This window comes from Acipenser ruthenus, unplaced genomic scaffold, assembly GCF_902713425.1.
Source record: "Acipenser ruthenus unplaced genomic scaffold, fAciRut3.2 maternal haplotype, whole genome shotgun sequence".
Classification (NCBI taxonomy): domain Eukaryota; kingdom Metazoa; phylum Chordata; class Actinopteri; order Acipenseriformes; family Acipenseridae; genus Acipenser; species Acipenser ruthenus.
Window position 1 is genome coordinate 31247 of NW_026708387.1, and position 16254 is coordinate 47500.

Genomic DNA, 16254 nt, shown 5'->3' on the forward strand with positions numbered 1-16254 from the left:
GGAGAGACCGGAGAGAGAGACCAGAGAGAGAGAAACCAGAGAGAGACCCCAGAGAGAGAGAGACCGGAGAGAGAAACCGAGGCACCCCTGCGTGCGCGATGCAATTAGTTTAAGACATTATATAAATAGACTTTGTTTTATTATGTGTGTGTGTGTGTGTGTGTGTGTGTGTGTGTGTGTGTGTGTGTGTGTGTGTGTGTTTGTGTTTCTGTCTCTCTGTGTGTTTGAAAGGAGGCACACACACTGTTTGTTTTTCTTTTTAATTAGTGCGTATCGTGTGCCACAGTCGCCTGCAGCGATTCAGTAATGACTGGAAACGGACCCTTTGATCTGACAGCAGACAATTCCTGCTCGGATCAAAGCGATTGGGGGTTGGGGGTTGGGAGATTCGGAGTTTGGGAGATTAAGGGGGTTGGGGGAGGTCACCCGAACCCCTGCGTCGCAACACCGACCCCCCCAATTTGTAGCGACTGCCAGCACTGTAATTACAACCCTGTTAATGTATTAGAAATCGAGGAGGGGCGTGGCCTCCTGACGTCACAGCCGCGCCGTGCGTTTCGAACCCTTTTACACGACAGCAGGCGCGCCCCCGCTAATCGGCATCTAATCGCTCTTTTACGTAGCGCTTCGCTCGGGGGGTGTGGAGAAGGGGAGAGGGGAGAAGGGGAGAGGGGGGGAAGGGAACACACTCCTCGAACTCGGCCGGCATTATACCTATCCGGGTCGAAAGTGAAATTGAAATGCACGAAGCGCTCTTATAAATAACAAGCCAGGTAGAGGTGGGACTGTTGACACGAAGCAAACACACAGGCATCGATTAGCGAGGTCACGTGTCGTTGCTTTTTCAAACGGTAACGCCTGCAAGCTGCGCAATGAAGCTCGGTGCAGGTAAACCGCAGCATTGTCATCACTGTTATTCAGCCGATTCGCGGCACATGTTCCCAGTACAGGCTTATTATGAAGCCGCTGATCACGCCCGTACCGTGAGCGGCACACAAACAACATCTTATATGACAGTTCTTCAGGGCTACAGGTTAATTCAGCTTCACATTTTAACAACACAACTCCCAGCAACAATTCTTCCCCATGCTTTACCAGACCTCTCTGTGCTTTACAATGCTTCCCTATGCTTTACCACACCTCTCTGTGCTTTACAATGCTTGCCTATGCTTTACCAGACCTCTCTGTGCTTTACAATGCTTCCCTATGCTTTACCACACCTCTCTGTGCTTTACAATGCTTCCCTATGCTTTACCAGACCTCTCTGTGCTTTACAATGCTTCCCTATGCTTTACCACACCTCTCTGTGCTTTACAATGCTTCCCTATGCTTTACCAGACCTCTCTGTGCTTTACAATGCTTCCCTATGCTTTACCAGACCTCTCTGTGCTTTACAATGCTTCCCTATGCTTTACCAGACCTCTCTGTGCTTTACAATGCTTCCCTATGCTTTACCAGACCTCTCTGTGCTTTACAATGCTTCCCTATGCTTTACCAGACCTCTCTGTGCTTTACAATGCTTCCCTATGCTTTCCCATATTCTGGTCGAATACGTGAACAAATATTGATCTTTGAAATAAAACTCATGTCGCGTCGGTTTCTGAACTCCTTGGACACATTTCAGCGACTAATGCGAAGTAAACAGGCCAGCGATAGGATCAGTAAATGCCATACGATAAGGGAGCGTGGGATTGTGGGCATTGCGGTTTCCTCGTATGTAAACCGCCTAAAAAAATCAATCATTCACATATATTTATGATTAAATAAATCATTAAAAAAAAAGCGAGATTGACCCGATGCACGCCTGTCTCTGCCTGCCTGCTGCCAGTCCTTCACTCACGTGGCCGGGGCAATAACAGACCGCCCTTTTGCCCTTCGATAGCGCTGCTTGGTGTTCATTCGTGGTTAGTTCAGAGCGCGCATCTTCTGATCTGGTGCCGGAAGATCATTAACAGGGTCCGCTGCGGTTCAGCCGATTGTAACCGCGCACCGTGCTCACAGCCCCACACCGTCAGGCGCCTTGACCTGTTTTTCACAGGGTGATACAATAGCGCGCCCTGCTGGTAGGCTTGTGGTGTTGCAAGTATGGATTGAAAAACACTGATGCACGCACTGAGAGAGAGAGAGAGAGAGAGAGAGAGAGAGAGAGAGAGAGAGAGAGACAGAGACACAAACACAGACTCTGAGACACACATACACTGACAGAGAGAAAGAGAGACACTGAGACACACACAAACACACTGAGACACACATACACTGAGAGAGAAAGAGATACGCTGACACACACACAAAGAGACACACTCAGAGACATTGAGACACACAGACACACACACACACACACACACACACACACAGACGTTGGGACACACGCACAGAAAGGAAAGTGAACTCAGTGCAGAAAATATATGTGTGTCAATAATTATTTTCTTTCCACATAAAGAAGGGTTTTCGGCCAAAACGTGTGTGTGTGTGTCAGTGTCCGTGTATCAGTGTGTGTGTATCAGTGTGTGTGTGTGTGTGTGTGTCAGTGTCCGTGTATCAGTGTGTGTGTCAGTGTCCGTGTATCAGTGTGTGTGTCAGTGTGTGTGTATCAGTGTCAGTGTGTGTGTATCCGTGTGTGTGTCAGTGTCTGTGTGTATCAGTGTATGTGTGTATCAGTGTCTGTGTGTGTGTGTCACTGTATGTGTGTATCAGTGTGTGTCAGTGTCTGTGTGTGTGTATCAGTGTGTGTGTGTGTGTGTGTAAGACACTATCACACCGAGTCTTGGGGGGGGGGGGGGGGGGGGTCTGGTCCGACAGCCAAGCCGGTTTTGTTCAGTTTGAACAAGCCGGGACTGGAGGAGGGAGGGAGGGAGTGTTTGGGGGGGCTGGTGGTTTTATAAAAGGTCCGGCTAGGGCAGGAGCTTCTAGCGGGACTGTGTCACCAGAGGACGGGTAAGAGAGGTGATCGGCAGCCCTTAGCATCGCACAGCAGCCGCCGTCTGTGAGCAGGGAGCCCCCCGCCTCGAAGCGCACAGCAGCCGCCGTCTGTGAGCAGGGAGCCCCCCGCCTTGAAGCGCACAGCAGCCGCCGTCTGTGAGCAGGGAGCCCCCCGCCTTGAAGCGCACAGCATCCGCCGTCTGTGAGCAGGGAGCCCCCCGCCTCGAAGCGCACAGCATCCGCCGTCTGTGAGCAGGGAGCCCCCCGCCTCGAAGCGCACAGCATGCCGCCGCTTGAGAGGTCGCAGGAGCTGCTGAAGCCGTTCAAACAAAGAAAATCTCTGGGTAAGCATCGCGCTGCTGCTTCAACTCACCGCGCATTTCAGAATACATTCCTATACTACCATTATCATTATTATTATTATTATTATTATTAATATTATTATTATTATTATGATGATGATGATGTTCCTCTTTTCTCTCTCTCTTGTATGTATATGTACAATTTTTTGTTTTGTTTGGATGCACACAAATTTAAATGATTAAAAATATAATTTAATTCAGAACGTTTCAGGCAAAAGTCGTTCAGCTTTGTAATCTATATATATATAAATATAAACTGTGTTTAAAGACATTATGCATTTTTAATATAACTAGAAAGCAGGTTTTTTAATTTATTGATTTTTAACTACCTGTTCGCTGCATGCTGGACTCTTCCTATATTTGATAATAGAGAGAATCCCCGTTGATCGATCGCATCGAGATGCAAGTCCGGTCCAATCCCGCGGCTCCTCCGCGCTTCTTTCCACTAGAGCCTCACCTATAGGGCTGTATCGTTTCAAAGCAATAATATTTTACACGTTTTCATGCATTTCTGTTCTTCACTCGATACCTGCGAGTCATTTCTAATCGCACATGTCGTGTGGATATTAATACCAGACGCCTATTACAATGGGATACGTTTTCAAATATGATACATATTTTACTATTGAAAGTGACTCTGCAGCAGCCACTGACTCCCTGTGTGTGTGTGTGCGTGTGTGTGTGTGTGTGTGTGCGTGCGTGCGTGTGACCCTGAGCGAGTCGCTTCACCTCCTTGTGCTCCGTCCTACAGATGAGACGTAAAACAAACGAGCTCCTATTAGAAGTGACTCTGCAGCAGCAGCAGCAGCAGCAGTTGTTGATGAAGCAGAGTTCACCCCTCTAGTCTCTGCGAGTCGTTTTGTTTAAGCGTGCTAAATGACTCATTAATAATAACGCATGATTGATATGAAGTTCGCGGTCCTAATTATACAGTAGTTGATGTAACGATTTTTGTTTCCCCCCCCCGCAGCGACAAGACAACATGAAGTCACTACCGTGAGATCAAAATTTCCCAACAAACTTCCGGTGAGTGAGTCTGTCTGTCTGTCTGTCTGTCTGTCTGTCTGTCTGTCTGTCTGAATGCGCAGCTGTGGTCAAAAGATTTGCAACCCCCCCTATAGAATTAAACTAATTGTGTTTCATAGAGTCCAATGAAAGCTGCTGAATAATGTTCCCTTGTTAACATATTGAATTCCACCCCCTCTATATAGAATGAACTCCCTCAGCTTCATAGAGTCCAATGAAAGCTGCTGAATAATGTTCCCTTGTTAACATATTGAATTCCACCCCCTCTATATAGAATGAACTCCCTCAGCTTCATAGAGTCCAATGAAAGCTGCTGAATAATGTTCCCTTGTTAACATATTGAATTCCACCCCCTCTATATAGAATGAACTCCCTCAGCTTCATAGAGTCCAATGAAAGCTGCTGAATAATGTTCCCTTGTTAACATATTGAGTTCCACCCCCTCTATATAGAATGAACTCCCTCAGCTTCATAGAGTCCAATGAAAGCTGCTGAATAATGTTCCCTTGTTAACATATTGAATTCCACCCCCTCTATATAGAATGAACTCCTCAGCTTCATAGAGTCCAATGAAAGCTGCTGAATAATGCTCCCTTGTTAACATATTGAATTCCACCCCCTCTATATAGAATGAACTCCCTCAGCTTCATAGAGTCCAATGAAAGCTGCTGAATAATGTCCCCTTGTTAACATATTGAATTCCACACCCAGCGCTTTGTAGTTTTCCAGAGACTGAACAGAAAAACTTAAATTTTGAATTCCCCCCTCGACTCCTCGGCTGCAGGTCATCGTGGAGCGCTACAGCAAGGAGAGAGTGCTCCCCCTGCTGGACAAAACAAAATTCCTCGTCCCGCAGGAGCTCACGATGTGTCAGTTCATGAGTCTGATCAGGTGAGAGAGAGAGAGCTCACGTTTTTATCTTGAGTTTTCTGATTTTATAATACAATGGGAGCTAATGCGTGGCTAGAGCGACACACTATAACAGCACTAACTCGATCTCTCCTCTATCCCCCCTCCCCTCTCTCTCTCCTCCCCCTATTCTATCCTCTTCTTCCCTCTCTCCTCTATCCCCCTCCCCTCTCTCCTCATCTGTCCTCTCTCCCCCCCCCCCCTCCTCTCCTCTAGGAGCCGCATGGCTCTGGGTGCGACGCAGGCGTTGTATCTGCTGATTGATCGCCGCTCGCTAGCCAGCCTGAGCCTCACGATGGCGCAGATCTACTCCCAGAGCAAGGACGAGGACGGCTTCCTCTACGTCACCTACGCCTCGCAGGAAACCTTCGGCTGACATCACTTCCTGCGCCTGAGAGGGAGGGACCCGCCTCCCGTCAACAAGACCGCGTCACCGCGCCTTGCGTAGCCAAACCTGTGTAATCTCGCGTTCTTTTAATGCCGTGATGTCACTTCCTGTCACTGTGTGTGGGGGCGGGGCAAACGAATGAACTCACTTCCCTTTTTTGGGGTACGCCAGAAAGGCGACCAAATGATGTCACTTCCAGGGCAAGGCAATTGCTTAAAGCTACCCAAGTGATGTCACTTCCTCCCAGTCAATGCTGCACGCAGGGCCATTGGGATAGAGAGGAGGCCCTACACTGCCTCCTGGTGGCAGGCTGGTGCAGCTGTAGTTTCCTTGAATGTGATTTATTTTTTTGTATTGCAAGCAGCGCCACTGGCTGGTCAAATGTTGTACCTGCAGAAAAAACCCAAAACTACCAGAAAATAAAAAAAAACACATTTTTTTTTAACTTTACATGTCTCGTATGCGTCTCTCTTATATAATCAAGTAATGTATATAACACTACAAAACAAAAGCAGCCACAACTTTACAGGCAGCGCTCCTTTAAAGGGAGGGGCCAGCGATCCTGTTAATAAAGCTAATAAGAGGCGAGAGAATGGATTTTAAAGATGGTCAGCGCTCCTTTAAAGGGAGGGGCCAGCGATCCTGTTAATAAAGCTACTAAGAGGTGAGAGAATGGATTTTAAAGATGGTCAGCGCTCCTTTAAAGGGAGGGGCCAGCGATCCTGTTAATAAAGCTAATAAGAGGCGAGAGAATGGATTTTAAAGATGGTCAGCGCTCCTTTAAAGGGAGGGGCCAGCGATCCTGTTAATAAAGCTAATAAGAGGTGAGAGAATGGATTTTAAAGATGGTCAGAGCTCCTTTAAAGGGAGGGGCCAGCGATCCTGTTAATAAAGCTAATAAGAGGCGAGAGAATGGATTTTAAAGATGGTCAGCGCTCCTTTAAAGGGAGGGGCCAGCGATCCTGTTAATAAAGCTAATAAGAGGTGAGAGAATGGATTTTAAAGATGGTCAGCGCTCCTTTAAAGGGAGGGGCCAGCGATCCTGTTAATAAAGCTAAGAGGCGAGAGAATGGATTTTAAAGATGGTCAGCGCTCCTTTAAAGGGAGGGTACCAGCGATCCTGTTAATAAAGCTAATAAGAGGTGAGAGAATGGATTTTAAAGATGGTCAGCGCTCCTTTAAAGGGAGGGGCCAGCGATCCTGTTAATAAAGCTAATAAGAGGTGAGAGAATGGATTTTAAAGATGGTCAGCGCTCCCTTCCTGAATGCCTGGCTGTGTAGATCACAGTGCTGTGCAGAATGCAGGGAGCGAGGTTGTAAGCACATCTGAACACTTGGGCGAGTGGCTGGCTGCCAGATTGACAGGTAGGTGTCGCCTCCCTATAGATAGACCCCGCTCACTTCACACCATCGTGGAACTTTCAACACGAACACTCCAAGTTCTCAGATCTCAGTACAGTTAAGACAATTAAATACATACCTACACATTTCTGCAATTGCAACAATTTTCTTGTCCTGGGAAAGGGCGCCATCCGTGGCCACAAAGAGGTACAGCAACTTACCCGCACAATGACCTTTTCGCGGTGTACTGCAGTAGCAGTGCTAAAGCGATGCAATACTGCCATCTTGTGGAGAGCAGAGCAAGTGATGGGGCTGAACTGCAGCCTAAGGGTTCAGAGAAGCAGTACTAGTTTCTGACAGCAGAGGGTGCTATTCTCTGAGAATAAACAGATTACATTAATACCAATTATAGCCATTACATTTAGAGCCGGTAAATAGGCAGGGCTATATATATATATAAATAAATTCCTATCAATTAGACCACATCCTGACACCCCCACTCTATTGACAGTGCTATGGCAGGTGAATCAGTCCCATGGTGTGCTTTTGACAGTGCTATGGCAGGTGAATCAGTCCCATGTTTTGTCTATGATGCTGGACTTGCAGGACGAGAGAGAGAGAGAGAGAGAGAGAGAGAGAGAGAGAGAGAGAGAGAGAGAGAGAGAGAGAGAGAGAGAGAGAGAGAGAGAGAGAGAGAGAGAGAGAGAGAGAGAGAGAGAGAGAGAGAGAGAGAGAGAGAGAGAGAGAGAGAGGGAGAGAACACCACTCAAGTTAAATAAATAACAAAATAATCACCAGGTAGGAATTTTAAAATATGTTTAAATTTATTTGTGTTTGTTTATTTCTTAAATCGTTTTTTTTTCTTAATGTTACACAGTAGCCGCTGTGTGTGTCTGTTTAAGGCAACGCGTTCGTCTCACAAACCAGAGAAAACATTCGAGCGAGCGGGCTGGGAAACCCTGAACTTCAGAAAACAGCAGAGCTGGGAGCGAGACTCCCGCTGCACAGCGCTGTGATCCAGTCCTGCTTTCACTGGGAGTTTAATAATGGATCACACTGCTGTGCGATAGGAGTCTGATTCCCAGCCCTGAAAGATGATTTTTTCTTTAAAAAGATCACATTCTTTACACTTTGGCTTAGTAGTTTCAATTTTTTTTTTCACATTTTATTTGGGTGTTTATAAGTTTACAATAAATAGTTAAAACAAACAAATTATTGACAAGTAAAAATTAAATTGTATTATTGTTAAGAGAAAACAAAACAATTATAAATTCCTTAGTGTTTATGTACCTGTACACACAGCTAATTTACCAAGGGTAACTTTAACATATAGAGCTATAAAAAACACACAATTTAATAGCAAACGTTTCCACTAGAAGTCTCTCAGTGTCTTCCAGTGGAAACGTTTGCCATTGAATTTACACTGAAGACCCTGAGAGAGACTTCTAGCGGAAACGTTTGCCGTTGAATTTACACTGAAGACACTGAGAAGGGCTTCTAGTGGAAACGTTTGCCATTGAATTTACACTGAAGACACTGAGAAAGACTTCTAGTGGAAACGTTTGCCGTTGAATTTACACTGAAGACGCCGAGAGAGACTTCTAGTGGCAACGTTTGCCATTGAATTGACACTGAAGTCTCTCTCAGTGTTTGAAGTTTCTGAGCTAATCATAGGGAAGTTTACTGTATGTAACCCAAGACTTAACAGGGTCAATACTTACGAGGGGGGGGGAACACAACTAGACAGAACTTCTACATCCTAGATTTAAAACACCTGATTAGAATTGACACAGGCAGCGTGAGGAATCAAAGAGAAACACCAACACTGATCAACTGTGTCGGGTTCCTGGTCGTGGTTTTTGTTCATTTTGGTTAAACGAGCCCCTCTCCCTATCCCTGGACAGACAGTCGGACGGACGGACTCTCTCCTTTCAGACACAAACACACAGTGAATACCCCTTCCTTCCCTCACACCCCCCCCCCCCCCAGCAGCTCTCCTCCCTCTCGGGGAGGTATTAGATCTCTACTTTCCCTCCCCCTCACCCCTTCTTTCTTTGCTCCCCTCCCCCTTTGCCCCAGCCCCTCCCCCTCTCTCCACTCTCCACTCCCCTCCCATCTCCATGCCCCCCCTTTGCCCCATCCCCTCCTCTCTACTCCCCTCCCATCTCCACTCCCCCTTTGCCCCAGCCCCTCCTCCTCTCCATACTCCCCTCCCATCTCCATGCCCCCTTTTGCCCCTCCCTCTACTCCCCTCCCCCTCTCTCTACTCCCCCTTTGCCCCAGCCCATCCTCCTTCTCTCTCTACTCCCCTCCCCCTCTCTCTCCACTCCCTTTGCCCCATCCCCTCCTCCTCCTCCTCCTCTCTACTCCCCTCCCATCTCCACGCCCCCCTTCGCCCCAGCCCCTCCCCTCTTGCTCGGGGGCACCAGGTGCCCGGGCAGCTGCTCCGGCAGCTCGTACCCCTCCAGCTTCACCTTGATCAGGTGGTTGGCGAGGGCGAACTCCTCGTCGTCGAGGTAGCCGTCCTGGTCCACGTCCGCCAGCTTCCAGATCTTGCCCAGCACGGTGTTGGGCAGCTTGGACTTCACCATCTCCTTCTTGGCGCTGGCCCCGGAGACTTTGCCGTTGACGGGGGACAGCGTGTAGAAGATCTCATCGTAGTTGGGCTTGTCCTTCCCCACCACCCACTCCGCCTCGTCGATGCCCTCGCCGGCCCCCTCCCCGTACCCGTGGCCGAAGGGCCCGTTGGCGGTCCCTTCGAAGGCCCCGCCCTTCACGGCCTGGCTGGGCGTGGCCGCCTCTTCCTGGCGCACCTGAGTCATGAGGCGTGCGATGTCGTTCGCCAGCATGTCCTCCACCACCTGCAGAAGCTTCGGTTTCGAACCCTGGAACCGCGTGAAATCCTGAGAGGCCAGCAGCTCCTGAGAGAGGGGAGGGGAGAGAGAGCGGACCATTTCAGAGGGCTGGATCACATCGATATCAGGGTCTAGCGCTGTATATTATAAAGACATTTCAGAGGGCTGGATCGCATCGATATCAGGGTCTAGCGCTGTATATTATAAAGACATTTCAGAGGGCTGGATCGCATCGATATCAGGGTCTAGTGCTGTATATTATAAAGACATTTCAGAGGGCTGGATCGCATCAATATCAGGGTCTAGCGCTGTATATTATAAAGACATTTCAGAGGGCTGGATCGCATCGATATCAGGGTCTAGCGCTGTATATTATAGAGACACTGTATATTATCTAGTAATCTAGCTCGCTCTCTGCTGACTTGGTATGGAGTCCTGCTTCTCTGTTTATCCCGTCAATATCGGTCACAGGATCTCGTTCATGCAAAACGAAAAACAGTGACGCTGCTGTTTTGCAAACACAGGGGTGTGAGCGCTGAGCTAAGGGCACAGGGGCACCAGCTTAAAGTCTTGTAGCTCTGTGCATGTGTCAGTGTGTGTGTGTGTGTCTTGTAGCTCTGTGTATGTGTATGTGTGTGTGTGTTGTAGCTCTGTGTATGTGTGTGTGTTGTAGCTCTGTGTGTGTGGTGTGTCAGTGTGTGTGCATGCGTGTGCGTGCGTGTCGTAGCTCTCTCTGTTTCGAGGCCCAGCAGCTTGGGGGTTCACCTGCATCTTCTTCAGGTTGGGGAAGTCTCCAGGAGAGACCTGGTGCTCCTTCTCAATCTTCAGGTAGATCTCCCCCAGGTTACTGATCAGCTCTTTCTTCTTGTTTTCCTTCCCAAACACATTGGGCATCTCCTTCTTCAGAGCGATGATGATGTAGGCGTGGACCTGGGGGTGGGGGGGTGGGGGGTTTGTATGTATTACACATGCATATACATTTTGACTTGATTGCTTTGTGCAAAAATTAAAATCAATTTTAAAAAGTTGTACTGCTCAGTTTGATGTCTGGGTATGACAACCAGACTCCTACTGCACAGCAGTGTGATCCAGTCCAGGTTTTACTGCTACCAGCTTGATCAGCCCCCAGTGTGTCTAGCTAACAAGCTCAGGTGTGTCTGATTATTAAACTCCCAGTGAAACCAGGCCTGGATCACACTGCTGTGCAGCGGGAGTCTGATTTCCAACCCTGGGATGTCCGTCCGATTGCATCTGGCTCTCCTGGTTTAGGGAGGTCAGGGAACCCCTCTATGCAATTTATTTGCTGTAACTACATTACAGGGAGGGAGAGAGAGAGGGAGGCAGGGAGGGAGGGACAGGAGATATAAAACAAACGAGCTCCTATTGGAAGTGACTCTGCAGCAGCAGCAGCAGCAGCAGTTGATGAAGCAGAGTTCACCCCTCTAGTCTCTGCGAGTCGCTTTGGATAAAAGCCTCCGATCATAAAAATCCTGACAGTGCAAAGTCACTGTACAGCCAGCGTGACTTTCCCTGGGCATCATAAACAGATGATTACCCTCGACAAGGTCAGAGATCCTTCCGAGATACAAACTTTCCATCGCCTGGCAAAGTCCGCCTCCCTGAGAGTCACTGCTGAGCGAGCAGACGTTTATAACCAGCTGGTGAGAAAACAGCTGAGCAAATAAAAAAATAACTAACTAAAGCTACAACTGACAGGAGTGACGTGTCGCCTCCGTACGCATAATCAGAGCTACTGGATTGATTTTTTTATTAATAATAATAATAATAATAATAATATTTGTTTATTTAGCAGACGCCTTTATCCAGGGCGGCTTAGAGACTAGGGTGTGTGAACTATGCATCAGCTGCAGAGTCACTTACAACTACGTCTCACCCGAAAGACGGAGCACAAGGAGGTGAAGCGACTTGCTCAGGGTCACACAATGAGTCAGTGGCTGAGGTGGGATTTGAACCGGGGACCTCCTGGTTACAAGCCCTTTTCTTTAACCACTGGACCACACAGCCTCCTGTTGGAGGCTATTGTTAGGGTCAGGGGGTACAGGAGCTTGGTTCGAGGGGTGTGGGGGTTCATATGTGTTGCAACAACTGTTTACGTAAGGTGTTCGTATTGTTTTAATTAATTATTTTTATTTATTTTTTTACATTGACCACTTTAAAACATTTTTAAATTTCATTCCCTGCATCAAGATGGCTTCCCATGTACCCGCACGGCCCTCTTGGAACTACATTTCCCATCATCCTCTGGCTCACTGGTAAATCCCTCTCAGTTATGTGAGCAGGAGGAGGATGATGGTAAATGTAGTTCTGAGAGGGCCGTGCAGGTACATGGGAAGCCATCTTGAGGCAGGGAATGCAGTTTAAAAATGTTTTAAAAACTGGTCAAAATGTAAAAAATAATTCAAACCACACACACCTTACTTGCACGCTTGTAGCAACACACGTGAACACGCAACACAACACAATAAAAACGCCCTTGCGTACCCTTTCAGCGGCGGTTTTGCGATGGAGAAGGGGTTAGGGTTTTGGGGGGGGGGGGGGGGTACCTTGGCCAGCCGCGCCCTCTTGATCAGGTCGTTGAGTTTGCGCAGGGCTGCGTTTCGGGGCAGCCCCTGGATGTCCTTGAACAGGTCCTGCTCCTCGGCCTCGAACAGCTTGCGATTGTCGGGCTTGAGGAGGGGCTGGGACCAGAAGGACCCGATGTAGACGCGCACCACCTCCGGCGTGTTGATGATCTTGCCCAGCGACCACATGAGGGCGCCGTACACCCGCATCAGCTGCTGCGTCTCGATCTGGTCCGCCTTGTTCAGCACCACCCGGATCTTGTCCTCGTGGTTCTTCAGGGCCCGGATCACCTCGGAGAACTCGTCGGAGATGTCCAGCTTGTGGGCGTCGAAGAGGAGGATGATCCGGTCCACCCGCTCGGCGAACCACTCCAGAACCGCAGCGAAGTCATAGCCTTGAGAGAGGAGAGGAGAGGAGAGAGGAGGAGAGAGGAGGGGAAGAGGGGGAGAGAGAGAGAGAGAGAGAGAGAGAGAGAGAAGGGTTTATAATGGGCTTCATAGGAGCAGTAACAGGGTTGGGAAGAAGACTCCCATTGCACAAAATTTGATCAGTTCTTGGTTTCACTGAGTTTAAAGACACACCTGAGCTTGTTAGCTATACACACTGGGGGCTGATCAAGCTGGTAGCAGTAAAACCTGGACTGGATCACACTGCTTGACTCTGTCTCTTCTAGTTTCAATAATAACACTGATGAAGGCACTGGAGCCCAAACGCTGGTCTGCTTGACTCGGTCTCTTCTAGTTTCAATAATAACACTGATGAAGGCACTGGAGCCCAAACGCTGGTCTGCTTGACTCGGTCTCTTCTAGTTTCAGAGACCAGAAATTGTTGAATTCTTTCAATACTGCAAAGCTGTATAGAGGTCAACTCTCAACACTGCAGAGCGCTCTAGTAGTGTGTGTATATATATATATATTATTTATTTTCTGCTGATAAAAGGACCTTTTTCCTGTAAACTGTTATTTCAACAGCATACAGCATATCTGTGCGTGTGTGCATGTGTGTGCGTGCGAGTGTGAGTGTGCATGTCTCAGTGTGTGTGTAGAGCCTGAGAAGGAAGTGGATTTCTCTTGCACACACAGAGCTGAGATTCTCTCATGAATTTCTTCACAGTTTTACGGTCACCAGGGCTCTGCTGATAAAAGGTTTCACAATCACTTCAACACGAAGACACCACGACAGAGTCTTGCAGCCTCGGTTTTCTGTTTTTTCACAATGCAGGGCTTGTCCCTCAGTTGACCTCCCCTCGCAGTTTCCTGTGCGCCGCAGGACAAAAGAGAAACACAGCCAAGGAGAAATCCTCCAGCTCAAGATTTCTATTCACTGCAGCCTGGGAGGGGAGGGCAGGAGAGCAGAGGAGAGAGGAGGGGAGCAGAGGGGAGAGAAGGGTAGCAGAGGGGAGGGCAGGAGAGCAGAGGGGAGGGGGAAGTCAGCTAGCCGTGTGTGTTGTGTTTTGAGAAAAAATATTTTGACAAACCGTGCTTGAAATGTAATGTATTGACTTGCAAAACCTTTAGTAAAAGCTTCCCTATGTTTTACCACACCTCTCTGTGCTTTACAATGCTTCCCTATGCTTTACCAGACCTCCCTATGCTTTACCAGACCTCTCTGTGCTTTACAATGCTTCCCTATGCTTTACCAGACCTCCCTATGCTTTACCAGACCTCTCTGTGCTTTACAATGCTTCCCTATGCTTTACCAGACCTCTCTGTGCTTTACAATGCTTCCCTATGCTTTACCAGACCTCTCTGTGCTTTACAATGCTTGCCTATGCTTCCCCATCCCTCTCTGTGCTTCACAATGCTTCTCTATGCTTTACCAGACCTCTCTGTGCTTTACAATGCTTCCCTATGCTTTACCAGACCTCTCTGTGCTTCACAATGCTTGCCTATGCTTCCCCATCCCTCTCTGTGCTTCACAATGCTTGCCTGTGCTTCACTGTGCTGTATCACACTGTGCTGTTACTCTGGTTTGCTCTCACAGGCCTCCGACAGTCAGCTGATCTGCGGTCACTTCAGAGTCAGGCCTGTCTTCCCTAGGCAGTGCTAACGAGGTCTCTCCGAGGCGAGACACACAGCGAACCCGCTAACAAACCCGCATCAAATTCAGAGTCCTTCCAACGCTGCTGTTCTGTCAGGGTTTGGATTCTAGTGGGGTCGGCAGGCTGTATTGAATTAGCTGCTCTCAGATCCACAGCACTGAGTTCTCTACACTAGACTGTATTGAATTAGCTGCTCTCAGATCCACAGCACTGAGTTCTCTACACTAGACTGTATTGAATTAGCTGCTCTCAGATCCACAGCACTGAGTTCTCTACACTAGACTGTATTGAATTAGCTGGCTCTCAGATCCACAGCACTGAGTTCTCTACACTAGACTGTATTGAATTAGCTGCTCTCAGATCTCCAGTACAGCACTGAGTTCTCTATACTAGACTGTATTGAATTAGCTGGCTCTCAGATCCACAGCACTGAGTTCTCTACACTAGACTGTATTGAATTAGCTGCTCTCAGATCCACAGCACTGAGTTCTCTATACTAGACTGTATTGAATTAGCTGCTCTCAGATCTCCAGTACAGCACTGAGTTCTCTATACTAGACTGTATTGAATTAGCTGGCTCTCAGATCCACAGCACTGAGTTCTCTACACTAGACTGTATTGAATTAGCTGCTCTCAGATCTCCAGTACAGCACTGAGTTCTCTATACTAGACTGTATTGAATTAGCTGGCTCTCAGATCCACAGCACTGAGTTCTCTATACTAGACTGTATTGAATTAGCTGCTCTCAGATCCCCAGTACAGCACCGAGTTCTCTATACTAGACTGTATTGAATTAGCTGCTCTCAGATCCCCAGTACAGCACTGAGTTCTCTACACTAGACTGTATTGAATTAGCTGCTCTCAGATCCCCAGTACAGCACTGAGTTCTCTATACTAGACTGTATTGAATTAGCTGCTCTCAGATCCACAGCACTGAGTTCTCTACACTAGACTGTATTGAATTAGCTGCTCTCAGATCCACAGCACTGAGTTCTCTATACTAGACTGTATTGAATTAGCTGGCTCTCAGATCCACAGCACTGAGTTCTCTATACTAGACTGTATTGAATTAGCTGCTCTCAGATCCCCAGTACAGCACTGAGTTCTCTACACTAGACTGTATTGAATGAGCTGCTCTCAGATCCACAGCACTGAGTTCTCTACACTAGACTGTATTGAATTAGCTGCTCTCAGATCCACAGCACTGAGTTCTCTATACTAGACTGTATTGAATTAGCTGCTCTCAGATCCCCAGTACAGCACTGAGTTCTCTACACTAGACTGTATTGAATTAGCTGCTCTCAGATCCACAGCACTGAGTTCTCTACACTAGACTGTATTGAATTAGCTGCTCTCAGATCCACAGCACTGAGTTCTCTACACTAGACTGTATTGAATTAGCTGCTCTCAGATCCACAGCACTGAGTTCTCTACACTAGACTGTATTGAATTAGCTGGCTCTCAGATCCACAGCACTGAGTTCTCTACACTAGACTGTATTGAATTAGCTGCTCTCAGATCTCCAGTACAGCACTGAGTTCTCTATACTAGACTGTATTGAATTAGCTGGCTCTCAGATCCACAGCACTGAGTTCTCTACACTAGACTGTATTGAATTAGCTGCTCTCAGATCCACAGCACTGAGTTCTCTATACTAGACTGTATTGAATTAGCTGCTCTCAGATCTCCAGTACAGCACTGAGTTCTCTATACTAGACTGTATTGAATTAGCTGGCTCTCAGATCCACAGCACTGAGTTCTCTACACTAGACTGTATTGAATTAGCTGCTCTCAGATCTCCAGTACAGCACTGAGTTCTCTATACTAGAC

The 16254-nt window shown here is 47.8% G+C and overlaps 2 protein-coding genes across 2 annotated transcripts in view; one reads left to right on the top strand and one right to left on the bottom strand.

Moving 5' to 3' along the window:
• The first annotated feature begins 2880 nt into the window (after positions 1 to 2880).
• On the top strand, positions 2881 to 6054 carry map1lc3cl (microtubule-associated protein 1 light chain 3 gamma, like). The gene is made up of 4 exons (XM_034917991.2): positions 2881 to 3263; positions 4252 to 4307; positions 5092 to 5198; positions 5433 to 6054. Exons 1-4 carry the CDS (start codon positions 3203 to 3205, stop codon positions 5590 to 5592), a joined length of 384 nt encoding a protein of 127 aa, XP_034773882.1. The 5' UTR covers positions 2881 to 3202; the 3' UTR covers positions 5593 to 6054.
• Positions 6055 to 9308: 3254 nt separating this feature from the next.
• Positions 9309 to 16254, bottom strand: part of LOC131732053 (EH domain-containing protein 1-like) — an 18031-nt gene continuing 11085 nt past the window's right edge. Inside the window, exons 3-5 of the mRNA XM_059021064.1 lie at positions 12365 to 12777; positions 10566 to 10730; positions 9309 to 9866 (exon numbers count right to left, since the gene is read on the bottom strand). Coding sequence (XP_058877047.1) covers positions 9309 to 9866; positions 10566 to 10730; positions 12365 to 12777 — 1136 coding nt within the window. The remainder of the gene's footprint in view (positions 9867 to 10565; positions 10731 to 12364; positions 12778 to 16254) is intronic.